The 25271-nt window shown below is 40.8% G+C and overlaps 1 protein-coding gene across 1 annotated transcript in view; it reads left to right on the top strand.

Annotated features, from left to right (window-relative positions):
- Positions 1-25271, top strand: part of LOC126335909 (ankyrin repeat domain-containing protein 39-like) — a 49885-nt gene that overhangs the window by 14083 nt on the left and 10531 nt on the right. Inside the window, exons 3-4 of the mRNA XM_049999382.1 lie at positions 14276-14377; positions 16624-16743. Of these exons, the coding sequence (XP_049855339.1) occupies positions 14276-14377; positions 16624-16743 (222 nt within the window). The remainder of the gene's footprint in view (positions 1-14275; positions 14378-16623; positions 16744-25271) is intronic.

Genomic DNA, 25271 nt, shown 5'->3' with positions numbered 1-25271 from the left:
TGTGCTCCCATGCAACCCCTGAAACTCCAATTTGTCAACAGCAACACAATCTAATGCTTTGTTTAGATAATGTAATTTAGTGTAGCTTAATAAATCGTAGTTTATTTTTGTGTCGATACATCATATTTCACAATGATATTAGAAATGTCACGTTGCCAGTTTTATACAAAATAAACAGTTTTTTTGAGAAATTTATTATTGATACATAACAAAAGTGTTCAAGATAAAGTTAACAGATAATAAAGAGTAAGAAATACTGATGGTGTGTACTAACAGTGTGCAATTATTTATGCAAAAGTCTTGCATACATAAGGAAAATCTACAAAGTTATATTTCTTCCATATGCTGAAAGTACTAAATACATTTAAACAAATGGAAAACTGTTTTTTGGATCATATATATTAGCCATACTGCAGAATATTCGGACATTTATACTTAGTAAAACACATTTAAATCATATTTGCACCAATACACTTAATCTGTGTGTTCCCGTCTGTATTTTCTGCACTACACTTTCTTTTGCTTTTTCTTCTGTCAGTAAATTTGTTTCCACATGAATAAAAGAAATGTTTTACTCAATTTCCAACTCAATTCACATTTGTCCTATGGATTTGCCTGCAAGTACTGCTTCACCATATGCCAATATTCAGAGATAAGATGTTCCTTCAGTTTTCTTTTGAAAGTGTCAGTTCCTTTTTATGCCAAGTGGCAGTCTGTTGTGAAATAAGCTTCCTGCATTTGTAGAGTTCCTAACTGTCATTTTCAATCCTTTGCTGCAAGTGTGGTCATTTTCTCCAGTTCTTGTTTTGTGGTCATGGAAAATCTCTGTTTAAAGGTGCTATTCTATTTACCTTAAAAGAAGTATTGTTTCGGACAGTTAAAACTTGGTACAGTTAACATTTCATATTCTTTAAATTTGTTTTTGCATGATCCGAATTGTGTCTTTTTTGCTGTGCATTGTATGGCTTTCTTTTGAAGTTTTAAAATCTTTTGAAAGTGTGTGTCTGCAACTCCTTCCCATGTTGGTGTACAATGCAGTATTTATGGGAAGATAAGTCCATTGTACATTTTTAGCAGAGTTTCCTTGTCCACTGTAGAGCACATTTTTTTCTTTAAGGATGCATTTGTACTTCTTTTTGATAAGATCTTATCAATGTGGTTTTCCCAAGCCAGAAATTTTCCCAGTTATATCCCCAGAAACATGTTACAGTACATTCGTCTTAGCCTGTATCCCGAAGGCCCAGAATAATGTCCTCTGAGCTGTTAGTTCTGTTGGTTTCAAATTTTGTATACATTGTTTTCTTCCTGTTGACCAATAAATTGTTTTCTGTAAAGTACCATTCTGCCATTTGCTTGTTTTCATCAGCACTCTTTTTTCAAATCCTTCATTTGGTCACTACCTACTTGTAAAGTTGTGTCATTGGCATACATAATGACTTTTCGATTTACTGCAGTGGGCATATCATTTATGTACAAGGTAAAGAGCAGGGGTTGTAGTACTGAACCCTGAGCAAGCAGGAAATCAGACATTTTTCTCAGTATTTCTGAGGTGGTGGTGGTTAGTGTTTAATGTCCCGTCGACAACGAGGTCATTAGAGACGGAGCGCAAGTTCGGGTTAGGGAAGGATTGGGAAGAAAATCGGCCGTGCCCTTTCAAAGGAACCATCCCAGCATTTGCCTGAAACAATTTAGGGAAATCACGGAAAACCCAAATCAGGATGGCTGGAGATGGGATTGAACCGTCGTCCTCCCGAATGCGAGTCCAGTGTGCTAACCACTGTGCCACCTCACTTGGTCAGTATTTCTGACTTTATGTTTTATTTCATCACACTGTTTTCTGTTTTCAGCAAAGGTTTTTATACTGTCCAGAGCTTTTCCTCTTATACCATAGCAGTCCAGCTTTTCTAGAAGAATTTTATGGCAGACACAATCAAAACCATATGAAAGGTTTAAGTATACACTAGATACCTTCCTTTGATAATCCAGGGCTTCTGTGATGTGAGTTATGAAGATTGCCACTGCAGTCTTAGTGGATCTCCCCTTTCTAAATCCTTGTTGTGCTTCATTTAAGTTGTTTTGTTTTGTTTCTCTGTGAAGTTCATAATTCTATCCTTAATCACTACTTCTAATATATTAGGCAGAAGAGTCGTGATAGTAGTAGGTCTGCAGTTTCCTGTATCTTCTTTATTCCCTCCTTTAAATACTGAAAGTACCTTGCTCCTTTTTAAACATTACTAAATTTATCAGGAATGTTAGAGGCATTGCAGGATACCTAGCACAGTATCCTTTTTGTTACTGATACATTTTGTTGTAGAAGCTTCTCTGCTATAGTTGTGTAGTACTGATTGAAGATATTACACATTTGTTGTGGATCTGTTCCCCTTTCTTGTCAGCATTATATTTGTATCTTTTAAGTCATGTGATTCTTTTCTGTTCTCATTTATATAATTCCAGACTGTTTTAGAGATGTTAGAGAAGTCTGTGTTTCAAGTTTTTGGTGTCTAGTCTTTGCTTCTCATCATTCTAGTGTGTGTTTTCTTCATGTACCTTCGAGCCTCGTGACTGTCTTGTCCTGTATCTTTCTGATAATTTTCATAGTGCTCCATCACTTCATCTCTCACTTTTTTTTAATTTCTATGGTGTGTGATTTTTTTGTTTGGTTCACCCCTAACAGTTCTACATACATTAGGACATGTACATGTATTGGTGTCTTAATACATCACAGAAAGATTCCCAGCTCTTTTCTCTGCTGGCCCCTATATACACATAATCACACTTTGCTGCTTTTAACAAAACTTCTACCCTACTCAATTTTGTAGTTTAATATGTCTAAATTCAGCCACTATGTTTTCCTCACTTTTTATATCATCTCCCAGTTCAGTTGTTTTTCCAAAATGGTCAGAAATAACAGTGTTGACAACCTGTAGGTAAATTTGACATAACGTGGTGTATTGTTGTGCTTGATATTTCTGTATATCTTGTTGGACTTTTTACTTGAAACTGGAGTTTGTATATCCCCATAATGTCAAGAAAATTTCTCATGTTGCCACTGTTTCTCAGCATTTCTATATGCAAGTCACCTGTTATTATTACAAAAATGTTTGTTCATGAATTTATACAGCAGCACATCAACTTCCAATGAAAAGTTTTCAGTGCTCGAGTTGGGTGATCCATATAGTCCTATTAAGTGGTATTTTCCCCCATGAACTTTATTTGTACTGCTGCAGCATCAAAGCAAGGAACCTGTGCAATTTGAGATCTTTTGTGGAGTACCTTAAAGTCCTCAATTTTGCTGTCTACTTGTACTGCTATTCCTCCACTTTTACATTCAGTTCTGCAACAATATTCTACATTTTTGTATCCCAGTAGAGTGAAAACCTCGCTCTTCTTTAAACCATTTTCTGTCATTATGAAAATCTTGGGTACTTCTGCAACTGATAGCACTTTTAATTCTGATTTGTTAGACACATAGTGGAAATTTTGACACAATATTTTTAAATTGAGTTTTTTTGGATCTGTTGCTCTATTTTTTACATTGCTTTTTTTCCTACGTCTCTGTACCAAAAATGTTGTCCCTTTGTGTGGGCTTCCTGTTCCTGGTGTTCCTTCCCATGGATCCCATGCCCCAGCAGCTGTTAGAAGATCTACTGCTGATGTTTGCAGTGTTATTACTGTGTTGCTGTCGATGCTGGAAATACTACTGATCCTGTGGTTGATATCTCATCTTTTGCAGATGATGTTCCCTCTTCTTTTGTAGATGATGTTATCTTCGATAGTAAGATCACAACTTCAGCACATCAGGTAATTTTAGATGAATGTTGTGTTTCCATGTGTTGGTCATTGGCAAAACATTTTTCTTTTTCACAATATCAGTATGAGAAGCTGATGCTACTGTTTCTGCTGGTGATGACAATGGTCCCACACATGGAATTATGCTGTTCATTTTCCCTCTACTTGCAATGATTTCATTTACCATTTTACATATAAAGTTCTTTCCTTCTTAATTAAAATGCATTCAGTATCTGTTATGCCGCATCTGTCCAGTTCAGTTGTATCAAGGGCCCTGCATTTTCTGAGAAAAGAAAACATCTGGTTTATTTTAATGTTAGTTTTTCATATTTCTTCATTCACACATGAGTAATATATTAAGTCATATCAGTGTGGTAATGTTAAACGATTTTATTATGTTGTTTATTATGTTCTAAGAACTTCTCTGGTACTGTTAGATAGTTATTTGCATTGTTTTTTGCACTAATACCAGTGTTAGTATGTTTTTGTCTTTAAGTCCGTTAAAGTTTGATCCCATTATTTCTGAGTGGTGACTGTTGTGTTCCTTCACTCATAAAAATCAAACTGATTGTTACATCAGAGATCTTTTTTTGAAGCAGCTCTTTATTTTGTGTGTGTGTGTGTGTGTGTGTGTGTGTGTGTGTGTGTGTACATACTGGGGTAACTCTTGATACCTTGAGTGAATTTGAAAATACTCCAAATTCTACAAATTTATTAAAAATAAAAGCTGCTTGTGTAGAGTGTAAGTGCATTGTCTTATTAATGACATAATTTGACAAGCAATAGCAGTCCATACTTTAAGAATTTGAAAATCTGGATACAGCTTTTATAATACATGCAGATGTGATAGTGCTCCACTGAAATACCTGGTTACCTGGCAGTGAGGCTCCAATGAGATCCATTGCAGCTGAACTTGTTGCTTTGAGACTGTTTCCCATTCCTTTAACAAAGTTTAAAAAGTAAGGATGTAATTCCTCAGGATGGAGCAGAACTGCTTATGTGCATTTCGATGGCCCCCTTTCTATATAATTTTCCGCTTGTAGGCTTTTGCCAGGAGCACCTTAGCTTTGTAGAATTTTTTGCATTTATGATGTAACTTATAAATGTTCTCTCTCTGCCCTGTTTTTTGGGTACAGGCATGCTTATGCATCTGCTACAATATGAGCATGTTTCCTCTGATTGCTGTCAGTTCTTCAGAAAATCAGTCCAGCCTTTTATTTTTCAGTGCACTTAAAGATCTAATTTTTGCTAGGGGTGAACAAGAATGCCATAAATCTATATATTTCGTAAAAAAAAAAAGTTATCAAATGCCATTTCAGCTCTCCTTATTACCCCGATTGACAGTTGTGGACAGAGTCTACAAGATTACCAAGTCTAGCAATAAATACTGTTACGTACTCTTCATTTTAAGGTAAAGAGGCTCTAACCATGTATAAATATTGTTTGATGCGTTATGTATGGAAGGGCGCCAACACCCTGGGGCCAGGAAGGGGGAGGGGACCACCTCCTCCTCCTCCTCCTCCTCCTCCTCCTCCTCTTCCTCGCTCTCAGGAAAAGGAAAAAAAGAGTAGTGAATTCAGGTGTTTTCCTGTCAAGACAATGACTAAAAGATACTATTGCTTGGGTTTTTAACAGGGTCAGAGCTGGAACTTTTCATGGTTCCTTACAAGTAGACATTAATCTCGCAAAATATTAAATATACTCCGAACCCCAAGGTCTTGGCGGCCCTCTCCCGCTAACTATCATATGAGTGCTCTTGTTTGTATGTATAAATTTTCATTAGCGAATAAATGTCAATGTTTTGAAGTACTGTTTCACTCCTCAGCAATTTGCAACAGAAAATTCACCAAGAACATCAAATACTATGAAGTTTGATTTGGCCATGAATAAACTTCACCATTGTTAGTTCCTCTGTTCCAATGCAATTTTTGTGTCATGGATAGTACCTTATAACCTCACTTTCAAAGTTTGGTCATGGACTAAGTATATCGATGTGACGCAATGTCCAGTGTGAACATGCCTTGAAGTGTCGGCGATGTGACGTGACAGTCCTTTGAGGTCTAGTGTGACAAGCTCAAAGGCTGATTCACATGACATCTCATCTTGTTAATACATTCCACAGTTCATTTCAAGCGGTGGCATTCACACAGCCTGTCAACATTTCTCAGGATGTAAGTTTCGACAATGTCGATGCATTGCATCGTATCACAATTTCATAGAATTTTGGGTTTCATTGAGTTGTAGTATGAGCCCATGATGCCTTTCCTACTTTGTCCTCGGGGTGATGGGCTTATTCATCTCATTGTGGAACATTGTCTGTTTTGCGTAGTAGTTGTGAGATCTTCTCTTCTCATGCTGCAGTGTGTGCTTATGCGGACAACAGGTCAGGCCATGTCTTGGTTGTGTGCCAGTGAACTTGGTTGCCCAAGTCACACAGAAGGGCATTCTCCGATTGTTGCACGTTTGCCTAAAATCATTGCACCTCTTGCTGGAATGGATCCTTTAGCATCTGGATTCCTTCCAACCTGCAGAGCTCTCCAATGCTGAAGTCGTATGAGACGTGTAGCACTAGCATAATTGCCTTGTTCTGGCCCATCTGCAGGCTTCTGATTGACATGTTGGTTACATTTTCCCACACTACAGCAGCGTACTTCAACACTGGCCTGAAAAGTGTCAGGTACAGTGTGAAGTTGAAATATGGGAGTAGAGTCGTCACTGGGTTCAGTGACGGGTATAATAAGCACGTTCTGCCCAGCACTTTACTTGTTACTTCCCTGATATGATGTGCCTTCCATACGTTAGATGCCGGTCCAATGTGATGCCTAGGTAGCGTCAGGTGTTCGTCCTTGAGTCGGGGCCTCCCATAATGCTGACTGGCTGCAGGTCAGCAGGAATCTTCTTGCATGTGAATATCACTGCCTAGCTTTTGGCCACATTAAACTTGATCTGCCATTTCATGACCCAGGCTCCCAAGATGTCATAGTCCAACTGAAGGCAGTGATGCATCAACCTGGCATTGATGCCGCATCCATACAATGCCGTGTCGTTGGCACAGAGTGCTACTTGCACCCCCTGCTTCTTAGGACGCCAGGGGTGTAAAGTGGGTAAAGCAAGGGGCTGAGGACGGGCCCTTGCAGTACTCCAGCTGCAATGAGACACGATGTCAATGTCCCTTAGTCAGCATGCACATGGAATGTGCCCACAGTCAGTGTGCGACACTGGTACCCCTGTCTAAGTAGCTTATACCCAAGGCCCTCATGCTACATGCTGTCGAAGGCCCTGGAAACATCCAGGAGTACCACCCCAAGATACTTTTGATGTTCCAGTGCTCCCATCGCCTGCTCCACACTTGAAGAAGCTGCTGCTGCTGCATAGAGTGGCCCCTCCTGAAGCCAAACTGTTAGTCAGCGAGCAGGCCTTCCTCCCTGATGTATCATGACAGCCCCGTGATATACAGCCTCTCAAATATCTGCGAGACTGCAGGCAGCAGGCTGATCGGATGGTGGTTTTGCACCAGCTGCAAGTCTTTTCTGACCTTGGGGACTACTACAATTTCTGCATGTCTTATGCAGTTGGGAAGTTGCAGGTCCTAAGCACAGAGTTGAAAACTCTTGTAAGTAGTTGAACAGCATTCAGCGACAGCATCTTCAGCATCTCAATGTTGATATTGCCACACCCACCTTCCTTCCCGCTCTGTAGGCACGCAAGTTGCTATACAACCTCTTCTTCCATGATTCCCTCAATAACGTCGTCCAATTCTCTGTGCATGAGGAACACAGGAGATGCTGCTCCACAAGTTTGACATGCTGGCTAATGCGCCGGTTTGGATGTCAGGCTCTGCGATGACGTCATGCCTGACCTGGAGCAGCAGAACCCCTGGTTGTTGCAGGAAGTTTTGTTGTTATCCTCCAGGCTGGTCTGTCTTCTATTCAGAGATTGGCAACTCTGCCGGCCCAATCGTGGTTTTGGTGATTTGCAATCAAGTACTTGATTTTGTGACGCATTTTGTTGACTGTGGCCTACGTTGCCAGCTGTAGTGTGACCTGCCACTCTCAGAAAAGGCAATTCTTCTCCCGAATGGCCTGGAGAATGTCTAGTGGGAGCTGCTTTGAAAGTTTCTGCTGCCGTCTCTGCCCTCACAGTGTGGCTGCTGCTGCTGCTTCGTGTGTCAGGCTCATAAATGTGGCAAGAGCTGTGTTGGCACCCTCAGCCTCTGGGTCAGTTATGGTGCTGACTGTCTCTTCTAGGTGGTATCAGAAGTGGTCCAAGTCAGCATTGCGATACTGCTTGTGGTCGTCCAGTGGTGCAATTCCATCAGTGGCAAAATCAAAGATCACCAGGAAGTGGTCAAATGATAACGCCACATGTGCAGCTGCAATGGCATCATTGGCAGCACTTTTAATGATTGTGATGTCCAGGACAGCAGAGTGGCCATGCTTGGGATAGTGTGCGGGGTTGAAAAGCCCCAGCACCATGGTGTCATGCTGTTGGTCCATGTGCAGTAGCCTCCTCCCGCTCCTTGTTGTCACCTCGGAGTTCCATTCCGGGTGCTTGGCTTTAAATTTGCCGCAGATGAATAAGTTGCCTCGCATCAACATCAACATGTGGAAGTTGAACAGTTGCAGCATCCTGGTTGTCGATAGGCAGCCACAGACTTCACCTCGCCCGCTGAGGTGTTGACCACAACACCAGTAACCTTTACTGTGTTCAACTCTGGCAGCTGGAAGTGATGTTGGCATAGTGATACTTTCACATACATCACTGTTACACCACTTGCCATCTCTCGGTAGCTGTGGTAGCACCAGAAGTTTGGTACTCAACCATGTTCTCCCAGTTTCAGTCAAGTTTTGCTGATTAGGGGGATTTCTATGTTCTCATCATGCAGAAACTGCTCAAACTCGCCAGCTTGATCCCTAATGCTGTTCGCATTCAATAAGCAAAGAGTTAGCCCCAGTATAGGGGTGTTAGCCATGATGTGCGGCTGGGGATGCTTGTGTGTTGGTGTCCTGATTGGCTGCAATCAGTACAGATACAATCATCTGTGGAAACTACAGGACGAGCTGCTTAAGGGCATACGGAACGCCCTATGCTTACAATGTTAAGTTGAGATAAAAGTTAGGAACATTTTCTCATTTGTTATTTGGACGATACTTTTGATTTTTTCACAGAACGCATACATATGTTCTGCTTTTATGCTGAATTATTAATTTTGAAAAAATAATTTATAGTTTTTCAGATATTTTATTTTTTGTAAATGTTAAAAAAAGTTATACAATTTAACAAGTATTTTAAAATTTACATCCATTAATACAAAATAATTCCACATATCTTTTTATTCAGATATATTAGAAGGTCTTAAGGAACATCTACAGAAAATTTCATCTTTCTACTATAAATAGGCCCTGAGAAAATGTACCTTATACAGAAAAAAACTAAAGTTACGGGAAATTAGTTTCAAAGTTTTTACTTCAGTACAAGCCTGCTCCATAGCTTGCATTATCAGAATCATCCAACAGCTTCCTCTTGATGGCTCTGCTATGCTGTCTAGCCATCTTTGAATATACTTTTATGGCATTATCTGAAGACCTGAGCCGTTCCTTGTCCAAACAAAGCATAGCTGCGGCAGCTCATAGTCCTACACAGAGCCCCAACTTCTGCAGAACTTTGCACTTTGTTATATTGCCCTGATTGAATGATGAAACAGCATCATAAACACCAAAGTGAAGTGTGTTTATACCCACAAACACAGTTTTAGGTAGTCTATTCCATATCACATGGTTCACACACTCATTTGGATTTTGAGTCCCGCCATGAAGACATTTCTTTAGTAGACTAATATCTGCGAGGTCTCGAAATATTGGTTTTATTTCATCCATTATGGCAGGTGGCAGGTGATGAGGGTGATTTTATTGTTTCTTAGTTACCATGCCTCTGTTGTATTTGCACCAACTATCGTCTCCTTTTGGACGTAGCCCATGTTGGGGATTCTCATTGTTTGAAGCTGTATGAAAAAACAGAGCCCAGACTGCTCTTCTCATTAATTCTGCATATGCTGTATTCTGTCTTATTGCTAGACCATAGCACTTCTGAATATGATCTATTGTAGCATCTGTCAGTCTATTTTTCCCATCTAAAGTTTTTCCATCGCTCAGTTTCTTGCCTTTCATGCTAGCCTTGAGCCGTCGAAGTCTTGATCCCATCATTTACTGAACATGGCCAACACACTCCAGTTTGGAAATTTTCACGTTGTTACCATAGGGTCTCAGTTTCTTTGAAAGCCTTTGAGTCACCATCTCCTAGATAATTTATGTATCTAACGTTGTACCATTTTACTGAGCGTTGATAAATACTTCTTACACCAGCAACTTCCATACCACCACTTGGCCCATAATAATTTGCCATGCACTCCATGTTTATTTTTCATTTTCTCCTTGCATCTGCAATGCTTGGAAAGTATTGCCACATCAACTACCGTACCAGTGTCCACACTTGTAGCTGTTACAACAACATTCAGAGATGTGTGGCCTCTCTTCTGCCAGCTTCCATCAAAAGCTATGGGCAAGTCTCTGCTGTTACTATTTTCAACAACTGCTTCCTCAACAGCATCTTTCATGTTTTCCTGTGCCACATCTTCTACAGCAGAGCCTATTGTAAATATATGTTTGTTAAATTTTGAAGGTGGAGGAGGGAGGTTCATCACACCACACAACATGGTACCTGCACCCCTGCCCTTTCCTATACACCGTAATCCATAAACCAGTCTAATGTTTATACCGTATAGTTTACCTGTATCTGCAGTACATGTGAGGAATCAAAGAAAGTAACACTGTGTTTGCAATAACTGCACATCAACTCTAATTCACAAGCAAGTCCTAAAAGTAAGTTTGTTTTCAATTAAACACCACATTTTCCACATTGTTTGCAGCACACATTGTTCTCCAAAATGTCTGATAATAAAGAGACGTTAATTACCTCATATTTTGTAGTCCCAGCATTTAGTTTCTTGTAGTATTCTTCAGTTCCAGCTAGTTTTCTTCTTGAAGCACTTTGCGGTGTAGTGGCAGCAGCATCACTCAATGTATCACTACTGGTGTTGAGGTTAGTCGCTACTGGGACATCAGATACTGATGAAGATGAATCAGACGAATTTTTAGTACATGTTACTTTCTTGCGCCAATGTACACGCTTTCTAAATACCTTCAGACTAGGTCTTGGCATGTTGAAGGAAAGAAAACTCAATGACTCCTCCATATACGACTTTCACAACAATGACATGGATGTACTCACAAAGGAAGCAATACAAATGGTGCAGAATCTATTGTCAACTGTCTAGCAGTGTAGCTAACAGAAAAGCTAACTCTTGTGCTCAATTATATCTCTGGCAAGGCTGTCTATATCAGGTATATTTCGCGTCTCATATACAAGGTGCGGAACATCGTGTGTCGAAATTATTTTAAAAAATTATTTAAAACAGTTCTATTCATGTCGTCCAAATATTTTATACATGATATTAAACGGGAGAGTCTAAATTTTTCGAAAATGCATTTACCCAAAAATCGATTTTTTCATCGAAAAACTCATTCCGTATATCCTTAAACTCTTGCAGCATCTCACACAGCTCTGCAGCTTCGCTAGGCACACTTGTCATGTTGGTCATCTGCATCGGTGGAGGCAGCGCTTGCTCGGCAGGTTTCAAAGCACTGGTGTCGCTGGTTGGCCGCCCTCTCTGCCTTCTGTGCCAATTTCCTGTCCTTGCTGGCGTGGGCTCTCCTGCTGGTACTGTGCCGACATCATGCAAGGCTGCTCTGTCTGCCATCCATGCCCCTGGATCTCCAGAGGGAGGGGGCCAGGAGGGAGCAGATCACTCTCTGGCTGCTGCTCTTTTAAAGGCCTTGCAGCCCCTATAGATGGTTACATGCGTCTCTCTGCACTTGTAGCGGGTTAGGGGGTCCATTTTGGGGAACAGACACTCCCTGGTGAGGTGGTTGCCTGTGCATTTGCAGTGTGGAGCCATCTAACAGTATTTTGCAATGAGGTCAATTCCGTGACATTTGAAGCACTGTGGGGGTCCTCTTCTGCACCGTAGTAGTTTCTCCAAATTGACTTTTGCACTGACCACCCTCTTCTCCTTGAATATTTTCCTGTCCACAGGATTGTCATGCAGGACAACTAGGAAGAGAGGCATGTCATTGTCTTTGAGCAATTTCATCCACAATGCGGTGTGGATGACGTAGCACCTCCCGGAGGTAGGCAGGATCCATGCTGCAGGGCAGTTTTTGAAAAACCACCTTCAGCATCTTCACTGACTGGGACTAATATGTGGAGAAGTGGAGTTCTTCATGCTTTTTCAGGTCCATCACATATCTGTAATTATCCGCAGTGTGAGTAATTATACAGTACAGGTTTTGGCCTACCATCCACATCATGAAGATGCACTTCATCACCTGCTTGATGTTCGTCTCCAACTCCATGAAGGTGTCCCCTCGCTGGATGACAACCGGTTGGGGAGGGGGCGCCCTCTTCTGCTGTTGTGCATTAGATGCCTCCCCTGCTGTGTCAGGAAGGCTGTGGAAGCAGTTGGCAGTGTTTACCCCACCTGCTGCTAGTACAACTGCACTGGCAGTGTGCTTATAAATCCATCGGGCAGTGTCCTGGCTCCCTTCTGTGATGTCTTCTTCTGTGTGTGCACAGTTGGCAAGCCGTTAGAGGTGCTGGTGCTTTCTGGTCGCATCCAGGATAGCATTGGCAGGACGCTTCTGGCAGATGCACTCTGAAGCCGCATTTTCAGCCTGTTTCTTCGATTTTTGGCCTCCACAGATGAACCCCATCACAAATTGGAGTTTCTTGTCTGTCTCCGCTGCGGCTTTTGGGCCCCCATTTTTGGGATCGCTCGGCGCGCTGTTGCTGCTTTCGGCCACAGGTCGTCCGTCAGCGGTTTCTCTGGTCTTGGTGGAAGTGGGCGAGGGGTCTGGAGCCCTCCTACGTCCAAAGTCTCCGCGACAGTCATCGACGGCAGGCCGTTGTTCGTCGTCAAAACGCGCTATCGGGTTGTTGTAGTTGGGGGGCCGGATGGGGCCTCCAACAGAGCGAGCTCTGCCGGACAGCGATCCGCCCGCCACTCCCTTCGCTTCGTCGCTACGGTAGCACGCCATTGCATCTCGGCTCGGAATACAATATCGATGTGTGCTAACATCGGAGGTTAACCTACGTTTGTTGCGTTCACTAATTGTATAGTAGTGGTTTTTGTGCCTTTTCAGTCTTCTTGAGTTTCATTTTAGTGTTATGTTTTGTTTTCGTGACAAATTACAATTGTTCCATGACGATTTGGATATTTTTCCCATCTAGTGTTCTTCAATATGTGAGGTTCAATATTCGAAAGCGAAAAATTAATTACGTTTTACATCAGAACAGGACTGACGCCCACACTGGATATAAATAAGAAATAAGTTGATGAAACTGTATTCATTAAACAACACTTTAAGTGCAAAAGTAACTCTAATGATGGAGAAAAATAGTTTTCTATGTAAGGGAAAAAAAAAAACATATTGGACAAGGGAAATAGGTTCTGTTTGTTACTTTATAAATGTTGTATGATGTGTTTGTATATAATTTCGCAATTAATGTAGATATTTTGAAATGCTGTTTCATTTCTCAGCACTTTACCACTAGAATTTACGTTATAAAGCTTGCGTTGGACAGTAATAAACTTTATCGTTGTTACTTCCCAAATTCGTATGTTATACTCAGATTTTTCGTATTACGGATGGTGATTCATAACTTCACTTTCAGCGTTCGGTACTGGCTAAGCGAATTGACGTGACGTGACAGCAGCGAATTGGCCTTTTTTTTAATTTGTGGGTAGATTCCCATTACAATCGATTCGCGGTATCGTTTGTTATGAATGTAGTGTATCATCTTTGCTTGAAGTGTTGAAAGGCTGTCAGTGGACAGTTGTTGTTTTTGTAAAGTTGTATACAAAATTGGTATTTGGTGGAAAAGAGGTGTGTATTCACTTCTAAGTATTGATTGACGTTACTGGTAATGAATGGATTGTAATAACTTACAGTTGTACTTTTAATATGTTTTCGGGACATTCAGTTCTTACTGGTATAAAATCACGGTGTCATAATAAGACTAGATAATTCTGGAGTTTGCTTTCATGAAATGGAAACTGCTGTATTAAGGTGAACGTTTTGCATCACTTTCAAATGAAAATCTTATATTCTCTGAAGAGGAGTACTGGTAAATTTTTATTGGCGTTTTGTTATGATGACGAGTATCAGCGTTAATTTGCTTACAGAGTTCTGTTCTGTAGAGGAGTGCGACTAGGATGCACTTTACGTAACATTACTGTGTGTGTTAATATTGCGTAGTATGAATGTAGCAGACATCATTTTAGATTTACGTTGATAGCCTTGATGTAGTGGTGAATGTGAAAATTACAAACTTACACTACTTACTTTAAAATGTTACGTTTATTTCATAGGTCCACCTATTCATGTAATAAACTCGTTGAGCGAATTGGGCTACCGTGTTGTATGCAGCACTGGAGAAGCAGAGATTGTGTGGACATTGCAGCGTGAAGTGTAAAATATGCCGCATGTTGTTGTGAAAGGTAACGCAGATGGCTCAGAAACGAAAGTTTTTGGTCTAACACAAAAGGAGCTAGCCAAAGCACAAGTTAAACTCCATATATACGGTGGACGTGTGGGTCAAGATGGTCATACTTTTACTCACACACCAATCGAAGTGCTGAATGTTCTTGAAAGAAACTTTGGTTACAGAATTGTCAGTTCTTGTGGGCAAGGTGCTCAAAGCAACCCTATTTGGACATTGCATCGACCATTCTTCTAACATTAGACCAATTTTTTTTTACTTTATGGTGAGTATGTAAAATTTCACATGCTTAAAATTTTTGTAGAATTGTGTGATTCTGTTGTTCAGTATACGTATTGTCAGCTTACTAATATGAAAGTTATGTGTGTTAACAATTGTTAACTCTTCCTTGTTGTATAACACTCTGTTACAGATTTTGGCTAGTGTTCTCTCCTTCCTCAACTTTGCTGTGACATTGTAAGGGAGAGGTGGACCTGTACTATGTGACTTTAAACACTACCATCTGTGTTGACTCATGTTCTTAGTTCTTGAATGTAAATGTGTTATTGAACGTGTGCTATAACCATCTCTCTCTCTCTCTCTCTCTCTCTCTCTCTCTCTCTCTCTCTCTCTGGCTAATTTAATAGTTAAATTAGTAGATGCTTACTGGAGTTTTTCATTCTGCTACAGACATTATCAAGTCAGAGATTTGGTTATAGTATTATAGTGGACCCCTCCTGGAAGCTTGAATGTTTGGTATACTGAGCTGTACCAGTCAGTCAGTTGGAGAACATTTTTCAAAACAAGCTTCCCTACAGCCCTTTTTCTCGTTTTCTGTTACCTGTGCCAGTCGTGATGGCATTGTACACAACCACGTTCTTGGTTGTCTCAATCTGATGCCCTAAGTGGCTGCCACTAATTGTGATACAGCCCGTACAGAAATCTTACAGTTGTAGTGGTTTGTGTTGGCTAGGTCTTTAATTGGTCCCTATGGTGTAGCGCAAGGTGTCTGGCTAGGTTGAAAATTGATAATGTGTTTGAGAGTTGACGTCGGCAATTTTGTTTTGCCGGGAATCACAAATTTCTCTTTTTGTTAGAACCAAAAAGTGGCACAGTACCAATGATAATAAAGAAAACCAAAGAAATATTTTTACAATGTCACAGAATATGGCCATACACAGAATGTATGTACATAAGGCCTCTCTGGCTTGGCCACAGTAAGAATGTTGAAAACAAGGTTGGTTGGTTGTTGTGGGGATGGAGACCAGGCAGCGAGGTCATCGGTCTCATCGGGTTAGAGAAGGACGGGGAAGGAAGTCGGCCGTGCCCTTTGAAAGGAACCATCCCGGCATTTGCCTGGAGCGATTTAGGGAAATCACGGAAAACCTAAATCAGGATGGCCGGACGCGGGATTGAACCGTCGTCCTCCCGAATGCGAGTCCAGTGTCTAACCACTGCGCCACCTCGCTTGGTGAAAACAAGGCCATCAACAGTAATGAAATACAAGCAGTTCATTTTTGTCAGTACTTTCACTCTTGTTTCATTGAGTTTGTTTTTGAGGTTAGAGAGAGAGAGAGAGAGAGAGAGAGAGAGAGAGTTTCCATTTGGTATGAATTTGTTTCTAATTAAGGGTTTTGCAAACAAATCTGGCAACATTTAGTGAGAAGTCATTAATAATATGAAACATTGCTGTGATATAATGATAGTGTGTGATAAAAAAAAAATAAAAAAAGATAAGGAGGTTCTTCACAGAATTGGCAAGGAGAGAAATGTATGGAAAACTTTGACAAGAAGAAGGGGCAAGATGATGGGCCTGAGTTAAGATATCGGTTAATAATGTCCATGGTACTAGAGAAAGCCATAGAGGTTAAATACAGTAGGGGAGGGAATGGATTGGAATAAACCCAACAAATAATTGAGGGTATAGGGGTCAAGAGGTGCTCTGAAAGGAAGAGGTTGGCACAAGACCAAATCTGTGATGGGCTGCGTCAATCCAGTCAAAAGACTCGTGTCTGGAAAAAAGTTGTATTGTCCATTATAAATTGCCACAAGATGCGCTGAAAAAAAGTGAAACAGTTCAGAAAAAGGAAACTCTTTGACTCGTATAATGAATAAACTGATGTAAATTAGAAAGGTCGCAGATCAGTCACTGTTCACAGCTAAAAAGAAGTAATGTATTGAATCTGTCAGTTAATTAGAATTTCTTTTCTTCTTGTTCTTCCTTTTTTCTCTGCACAGGTACACTCTTGGTATCCCAAAAGATGTCGCAGTCTCACTGTCATTCTCACAACATTGTGACGCCCTCAGTGTATCAGACGCTGGATGAACTGGATTTTGAAAGAGGACTATGGTCTCCAGGTTTGGAAATAACATTTTGTTGTCTGCCTTTGTTCTTTGAATGACATGTTTACTAAATGTTCCTATTTTATTTTATGCTGTTGACTTTGTTGCATGTTATGTACAGCAGCTACAACAAAAGACAATTAAACAGTGAGATGTCCAGGATAGACTCACAGTAATATGAACTAGGATAGATTGGTACTTATGTTATAGAGCTGGTGTTGGGTGGCGGACTTGCATATTTAAAAGTGGATTAAGCTGTTGGGCACAGTCCTCCTCCAGATTTAGAAAAATCCATACACACAACTGACACACACAACCAATGTTATCTCTGGCACTGAGGCACGACTCGGTTCTTACAGGAAAGGGCTCGTACTACTTTAGGACTGTGGCTTCTGGAGGAGAGGTTCATAACCGTGTTGTGGGTCTATAGAGGCTCTGGATTTGGTAGGGTGGCAGGAGGGAGTTTCTGAGACGCAGGTGGATGTAGTATGTGTAAAAGACATTGTTTGAGAACAGTAACAAAGGGAATGAACCAGAAGTGGTTAGCAGCTAGTCTCTACCATTTGACTTGCTGAAATGTTAATTCGAAATTTATTTTAATTGGATATAATCAAATGTGGGAGTATGAGGTGAATAGAGTGGACAGTTTCCTTCTCCATAGGACCAAATTGAGGAGCAAATCTCCTAGGTCATGGGACATGTCAGCACATGGAATTACAACATAAAAGTAATAGATAAAAATGAATGCTCATGAACCCACAAAAAGCCAGTCTATAAGTTTAAGTAAATGCAATCAACAATAATCAGCTTCATTTTTCGAGGAACTCTTCGACAGAATAGGAGTAGTGACCCACAAGCAAACTTTTCAGTTTCAACTTGAAAGTGCATGGATCACTGCTAATATTCTTGAATTAGAGTGGTAGCTTATTGAAAATGGATGCAGCAGTATACTGCACACCTTTCTGCACAAGACTTAAGGAAGACAGATCCAAATGCAGGTTTGATTTCTGCTGAGTATTAACTGAGTGAAAGATGCTTATTCTTGGGAAAAAGGTAATAATATTAACAAGAAATGATAGTGAGGAATATACAGGGTGGGTGGTCCATTGATCTTGACTAGGCCAAATATCTCATGAAATAAGCATCAAACGAAAAAACTACAAAGAATGAAAGTTGTCTAGCTTGAAGGGGGAAACCAGATGGCGCTATGGTTGGCCCGCTAAATGGCGGTGCCATAGGTCTAACAGATATCAACTGCATTTTTTAAAGTAGGAATTCCCATTTTTTATTACTTATTCATGTAGTATGTAAAGAAATATGAATGTTTTAGTTGGCCCACTTTTTCATTTTGTGATAGATGGTGCTGTATTAATCACAAACATATGGCTCACAATTTTAGATGAATTGTTGATAACAGGTAGGTTTTTTAAGTTAAAATACAGAACGTAGGTACGTTTTAACATTTTATTTTGGTTGTTCCAGTGTGATACATGTACCTTTGTGAATCTATCATTTCTGAGCACGCATGCTGTTACAGCGTGATTATCTGTAAATACCACATTAATGCAGTAAATGCTCAAACTGATGTCCGTCAATCTCAATGCAGTTGACAATACGTGTACTAACATTACTCTCAACAGCGAGTAGGTTGCCTTCCCTAATGTTCGCACATGCATTGACAATGTGCTGACGCATGTACCTCACAGAAAAAAGATAATATTGCATTTTCAGTTGTTAAAAGACTTCTAAAGCCAAACTGTACATTTTATAGCAAATTGTGTGATATAAAATGATCAATTATCCTTACTTGCACAGCCTTTTCAAAAACGTTAGCAAATACTGATGGCATAGAAATGGGTCTAAAATTATCTGCATTATCCCTTTCTCCCTATTTATAAAGCAGCTTTGCTACTGAGTACTTTAATCATTCAGGAAATTGACCATTCCTAAAGAAAAATTACAAATATGGGTAAATACAGGGCAGCACAGTACTTTAATATTCTGCTAGGCACTCCATCATAACCATGAGAGTCCTTAGTCTTCAGTGATTTGATTACTGACTCAATCTCCCTCGTGTCAGTATCACTGAGGAGTATTTCAAACATCAATCTGGTAAAGGCGTTTGTCAAGAAAGTGATATGATTCTTTGTAGAAAGTAAATTTTTAATTAATTCACCAGCAATGCTCAGAAAATAATTGTTAAATACTGTACATGTATCTTATTTATCAGTAACAGAAATATTTTTACTGTGAACTCACTTTATATCGTCAACCTTGCTGACCAGACACTTCCTTCACAACTGACCATATGGTTTTCATTTTATCCTGTGAATTAGCCTATTCTATTTGCATACCACATAAACTTAGCCTTCCTGATAACAATTTTAAGCACCTTACAATACTGTGTGACTATGTGTAACTTTTGATACAATTCCCACTTAATTTTACACGATTCCTTATCCCACTAGTCAGCCATCCGGGCTGCCTATTACTGCTAGTACCCTGCTTAGAACGTTGTAATGGAAAGCAACTCTCAAAGAGCATGAGAAACGTTTTAAGGAAAGCATTATATTTATCATCTATGTTATCGGCACTATAAACATCCTGCCACTCTTGTTCCTTGACAAGGTTTAAAAAACTCACTATTGCTGTTGGATTAACTTTCCTACATAGTTTGTAATTAAATGTGGCATTTGTTAGGGTACTGAAGCCTTTAAGTGTTAAGATTTGTGCACCCTGATCTGAAAGGCCAGTCACCCTTTTACTAACAGAATGCCCATGTAGTAATGAAGAATGAAAAAAATATTGTCTATGGCTGTGCCACTATTCCCCTCCACCCTAGTTGGAAAACACACAATCTGCATCAGATCATATGAATTTGAGTTCTACCAACATCCTTTTTCTTGAACCATCATATACAAAATTTATATTGAAGTCACCACATATGACTAATTTCTGGTACTCCGTACAAAGTGAATCAAGAACCCTCTCTAGGTTGAGCATAAATGCTCTGAAATCAGAGTTAGGGGACCTATAAACAACAACAACAGTTAGAAGTTTAGTTTCACTAAAGTCAACTGCCCCCGCACAACATTCAAATATTTGTTCAGTGCACTGCCATGATACATTTATGGACTCAAATGATATTCTGTTTTTTACATATATAGCCACTCCTTCACGGTTCAAGGAACTCCTTGAAAAACAGCCAGCTAATCTGTATCCTGGTAAAGGAAGCCTCTGAATTGTCAAATTATTTAAGTGGTGCTTCGATATACCAGTAATTTCAGATTCAACATCTATAAGCATTTAACTAACTTGATCTCTAATACGTCTTATATTTGGGTTCAAATTAATGATGTAAATAAAATAGAAAGAAACTTCCACATGGGAAAAATATATTAAAAACAAAGATTCCAAGACTTACCAAGCGGGAAAGCGCCGGTAGACAGGCACAATAAAATAACACACAAAATTTCTAGCTTTCGCAACCGATGGTTGCTTCTTTAGGAAAGAAGGGAAGGAGAGGGAAAGACGAAAGGATGTGGGTTTTAAGGGAGAGGGTAAGGAGTCATTCCAATCCCGGGAGCAGAAAGACTCCCCCCCCCCCCCCCTCCACAAACACACACACACACACACACACACACACACACACACACACACACACACACACACACACACACACACACACAGGTATATACGCGCGCGCGTTCCCCCCCCCTCCCCCCCCCCCCCACACACACACACATATACAGACACAAGCAGACATATTTAAAGGCAGAAACTCTTTGCCTTTAAATATGTCTGCTTGTGTATGTGTGTGTGTCTATATCCTTTTTTCCCCCTAAGGTAAGTCTTTCCACTCCCGGGATTGGAATGACTCCTTACCCTCTCCCTTAAAACCCACATCCTTTCGTCTTTCCCTCTCCTTCCCTCTTTCCTGAAGAAGCAACCGTCGGTTGCGAAAGCTAGAAATTTTGTGTGTGTGTTTGTGTGTTATTTTATTGTGCCTGTCTACTGGCACTTTCCTGCTTGGTAAGTCTTGGAATCTTTGTTTTTAATACATCTTATATTTTGATGAAATATGCTAATTCCTTTTCTACTTGGAAGCATGATATCCTCTGAAGGTGAGCTCTTAGTTAGAGGGTCTTCTTTAACCCTACCGTTACCAAGCTTTCTCACACCTCTATTTTACCAGGTGGGGAATTTGGATTACCTCAAAAGAGTTTTGTGTTTTATTGTAATATTTGTTCTCAGATTTCGTTACTTCCATTGAATGGGTTTATTTAGTATTGAAAAACACGTTTTCAGGTTATTAGAAGTATTTAATCAGATCACAGATACAAAGCACAAAAAATTTTTTATATCTTTCACTAAATTCAGTACTCAACAAACAGAAAATTAATAATCAATGTACCTCAACAGTCACTGCAGTAAAGTAACTCAAGACTTTTTTCAACTTTTTAGTCAAGTACATTTTTGCACTGCATGCACTTCACATTAACAGTTTTTTCTCTGTGTATATTACAAACAGGTTTCTTGCACGTTACACAACAGAATCTTGTTTTCCAATATTCAATGCTCTTGCAATCTTGACATCGTTGTGGCGTCGGTAACTTGGAACACTGGGTGTGGATCACTGCTGTAGGAATTGCAATACCACAAGCTTTCAGTGCATCTTGTACATCGTTATGAAGACCGTTGATATTTTTGGCTCTTTCTCCCATGTTGCCTTTGCTGAGTTCAAATGCCAGTTCAGTCGTGAAGAGTTTACGTCAGCTTCAGTTATTCTTCTGCCATTCAGGAAATCTTTGAGTGTACAGAATATATGCATTCAGTGTTGCAATATGTATCATTTCCATGAAAATTCTTCTTGCTCTAACACAACTGTATTCTCTTGTCATTTTGTCCCCATTATCTACAGCACCTTTGGTTTTGTTGTAGTGCAGTATGATCCCCCCCCCCCCCCCTCAAGTTCTTCACCACTCACTTGTCTCTCATTATGCTGAGTAGAGAGTAGTATTACTGTCTTTCCCTTCTTTGGAACATAGGAAACTAGGATCAAGTCATTTGTGAAACCAAACATTGAAGAGTGAACTTCTCTCTTTCTGTTTTGCAAGAATTCCTTCAGAATCTCTTTCTTATTGGAACACAAGGTACTGACCAATGTCGTGTTTCGTTTTAGTAGTTCAGCAGCCAGTGGAAGACTGGTGAAAAAATTATCAGTGGTTACACCATGACTGTTGTTCAGAAATGGTTCCATCAGATCCAAAACAACTCTCTGTCCTTGATTCACTTACTGAGAATTGTCCACCATCTTGTGTAAATCTGGATACATAATAAGTGAGATGTCTTCACAGTAACACAAACCCAAGTTTTAATGCCATACTTGCCAGGCTTGCTCTTCATATCAACCCTAAAATGGCAGTTTCCTCGGTACATTGTTAATCATTCATAAGTAGTCACGTATTCATAAGGATAGAAGTTCTTGCACAAGGTAGATTGAAATTTGTCGAACACTGCCCTAATGGCTTGTAGCTTGTCCTTGGTTTTTTCAATTCTCTGTGCTCTTGTGTGTCTGTTGTCAAATCGCAAGAATTTCAGTATAGACAAAGGACGAAAGGCAGCATTACCTCCCCACAGATCGGAAGCATTTGTGTGATCGTACACTTTAGTTGCATTTGTATCTCTCCGTGTCGTTTTGTTTGAAGAATAAGCTGTATTCCACAAAGAAATTACTCGTTTGCCTTTCCTGTTCGTTCCTTCTACAATGATGCTCATGATTTCCGGTGAGACAAATAATAAAAATGACTGTTAATGTTTTGACTGTTTTTCCATGATTCACTGGGCCAGGTGTTACATTCAAAATCTTGTGACATCAACGCCACCCATCTTTTGGTGGTTCACTAGAAAATTGTAGTCCACTTATAGAAACAAACAAATCTCCAGTGTCTTCTTCTTCTTCTTCTTCTTCTTCTTCTTCTACTTGGTCACGTGTATCTGTAGTGTCTTCTGATATTTCATCATCAGCTTTATCTGAAGCTATGATATGGTCTTTGTCAAGAGGTTCCATATATTCATTCAGTTCATTATCAATGTCCCATTCATTTTCATCATCACTGACATCAGAATTGTATAGAATTTCCATGATCTCTTTGCTAGAAAGTCATTTGGACATCCTTTCTTGCAGATGAAATACTGACTCGTGTAATGGCAGCTCAACAGTGAACGTCAAATTCAACTCAACAGTAGCAACCAGCAACAATAACAAACATTGAATCTATGGATAAAACTCAACAAAGAAGATGAATGACAGATATGTTTCCCAAAATCTTCTTTTTCTACAAATAAGAAAATAAGACATTTCATACCAAGCGGGGTAGTCTCATGATCCCACCAATAAATGACTTGAATAACAATGATAAAGCCAAAACAATTTGACGGTCGTGAGTGTGAATTCAACGTCAATCATTTTAGTACAAACTCATGAAACCACAGGCATGTGGCGCTTCAAATAACATTACTATAGGGAAAAAATCAACCTGGGGTAGTCATAATACCCCGCTTGGTAATGCGAGGATGCGAGGGTTAAGCAGGTGTACCTATCAGCTGACTTCAATCCAAAAAAAAGGTGCAGCTCTAACACCAACTACTACTGGAATTTTTCCATGAGTGATGCTGCCAACACCCCTTCTTCCCATGCGGATCCAGGGGTTAGAATAGGCCTGAGGTATTCCTGCTTGTCGTAAGAGACGACTAAAATGAGTCATATGTTTTGGCCTTTATGTGATGGTCTCCTGTAAGGGTTTGACCGCCATTCTTCAAAATTTTCCCAAAGAGCGAGCCAATTGGGGAAGGGCGCCTTAATGGTGGATCGTGTCCATTGTGCGTAGAGATCTTTGTCCCACTTTCTCATCGTTGCATTTCAATCCTGCCCATAATCCATCTCTTGGGTGAGGACACCTTCTTGGGTGCGTTTTCCATCATGCACTATGCAGTGTCGCTTTCTGCATTGATGACGACCGTGGGCTTCTTTGCACCTTATATCCAGCACGGTAGCCAGTCCATTGTGGTGGGGCCGCCACGTACCGTGTTGGTTGTAGCCTCCTGACCATCGCTCTGCTGATGCCTGCGCTGTTAACTCCCCACATTTGCCAAGGAGTAGATGCCCGTCATCCTGGGGCATCGGGACTCCCGGCAATGGCCATCCTGCTAGGTGGGAGGGACCCTGGTCGGAGTGGGTGGCTTCAGGGCGATGAAGCGTAGTCCATCATCTCTTGCTAGTGGTGAAACACCAGCAGTCTCTGTGCGTTCATGAGCTCAATTCAACACACAGAAGTACGACCCCAAATCGTTCCCCCTCCCTGGCCACACCATGGGAGGAACGTTGGGCTGGCTAAGGATGGCAGCAGATTTTATTTGCCCTGGTACCTTGTATGTTGAGAGCTGATAGGTAATATTTCATGATGATGAAGCCTCAGTTTTTTGTTCAGTATTTCAAAGACAAGTTTGTGGAGGTGGAGGACTTGTCCGAAATGAGATCTGCGTCAGTCTTGATCAAAACAGCATCCTCTGCTCAGTCGTGGATGTTACTTGCTTGTGACAAGCTGGTGGATGTTTCTGTAACCATCATGCCCCATAAGAGCTTGAATATGGTCCAGGGTATCATATTTCACAGGAACCATATTTTGCAGTCTGACGCTGAGCTGCTAGCCAATTTAGTGCAGCGAGGTGTACGGTTCATCTGGCATGTCCACCGGGGTTCGAGGGATAATCAGGTTGCCACCGGTGCCTTCATCTTGGCCTTGGAGGGTGATACATTGCCCGAGAAGGGCAAGGTGATGGTCTACTGCTATGATGTAAAACCCTATATCCCTCCCCCAACGTGGTGCTTTAAGTGCTGGAAGCTAGGCCATATGTCTTCGGGCTGTACTTCCAGCGTCGGATGTTGAGATTGCGGGTGCCCATCACATCCCAATACTCCATGTGCCCTGCCTCCCATCTGTGTCAATTGCAGAGAGTACCATTTGCCTCAATTGACAGATTGCAGGATTCTCCAGAAAGAAAGGAAAATCATGAGAGTACAAGACTCTGGACCGACTGACCTACACTGAGGCTATGAGAAAATTTGAATGCCTGCGCCCTGTACATATGTCATTGTCTTACACTGCCACTACAACAGTTCTGGCACCATCAGCTCTGCCAATCCTAGTCACCTCTCAAAGCTAGAAGACTACACCTGCCTCCTTGATGGTGGAGGAAATTCCCTCCCTGTTGTTCCTGCACCACATACTTTGGGAGCAACATTTCCCCACCCCAACCGTCGGGGACGTCCGTCCCCACTTCTAAGCTGGAGAAGCATACGTCTTCTTCGGCTTCTCTCGCTAGGAAGGTGTCCCTTGGGTCACTCCATTCCCAGGTTTCTGCTAGTGTGAAAGATGACACCCACCAGTGGCTGAAGAGCTCAAAAGCAGCTGGTGTTTTAGAGCTTCACAGTCATCCTCAGTTTCAGAGACTGAGCCAGTGAAGCGCTCCCAGTCGGGGGA

The sequence above is a fragment of the Schistocerca gregaria genome, chromosome 2, assembly GCF_023897955.1.
Source record: "Schistocerca gregaria isolate iqSchGreg1 chromosome 2, iqSchGreg1.2, whole genome shotgun sequence".
Classification (NCBI taxonomy): domain Eukaryota; kingdom Metazoa; phylum Arthropoda; class Insecta; order Orthoptera; family Acrididae; genus Schistocerca; species Schistocerca gregaria.
This window is presented reverse-complemented; position numbering and strand designations above follow the sequence as displayed.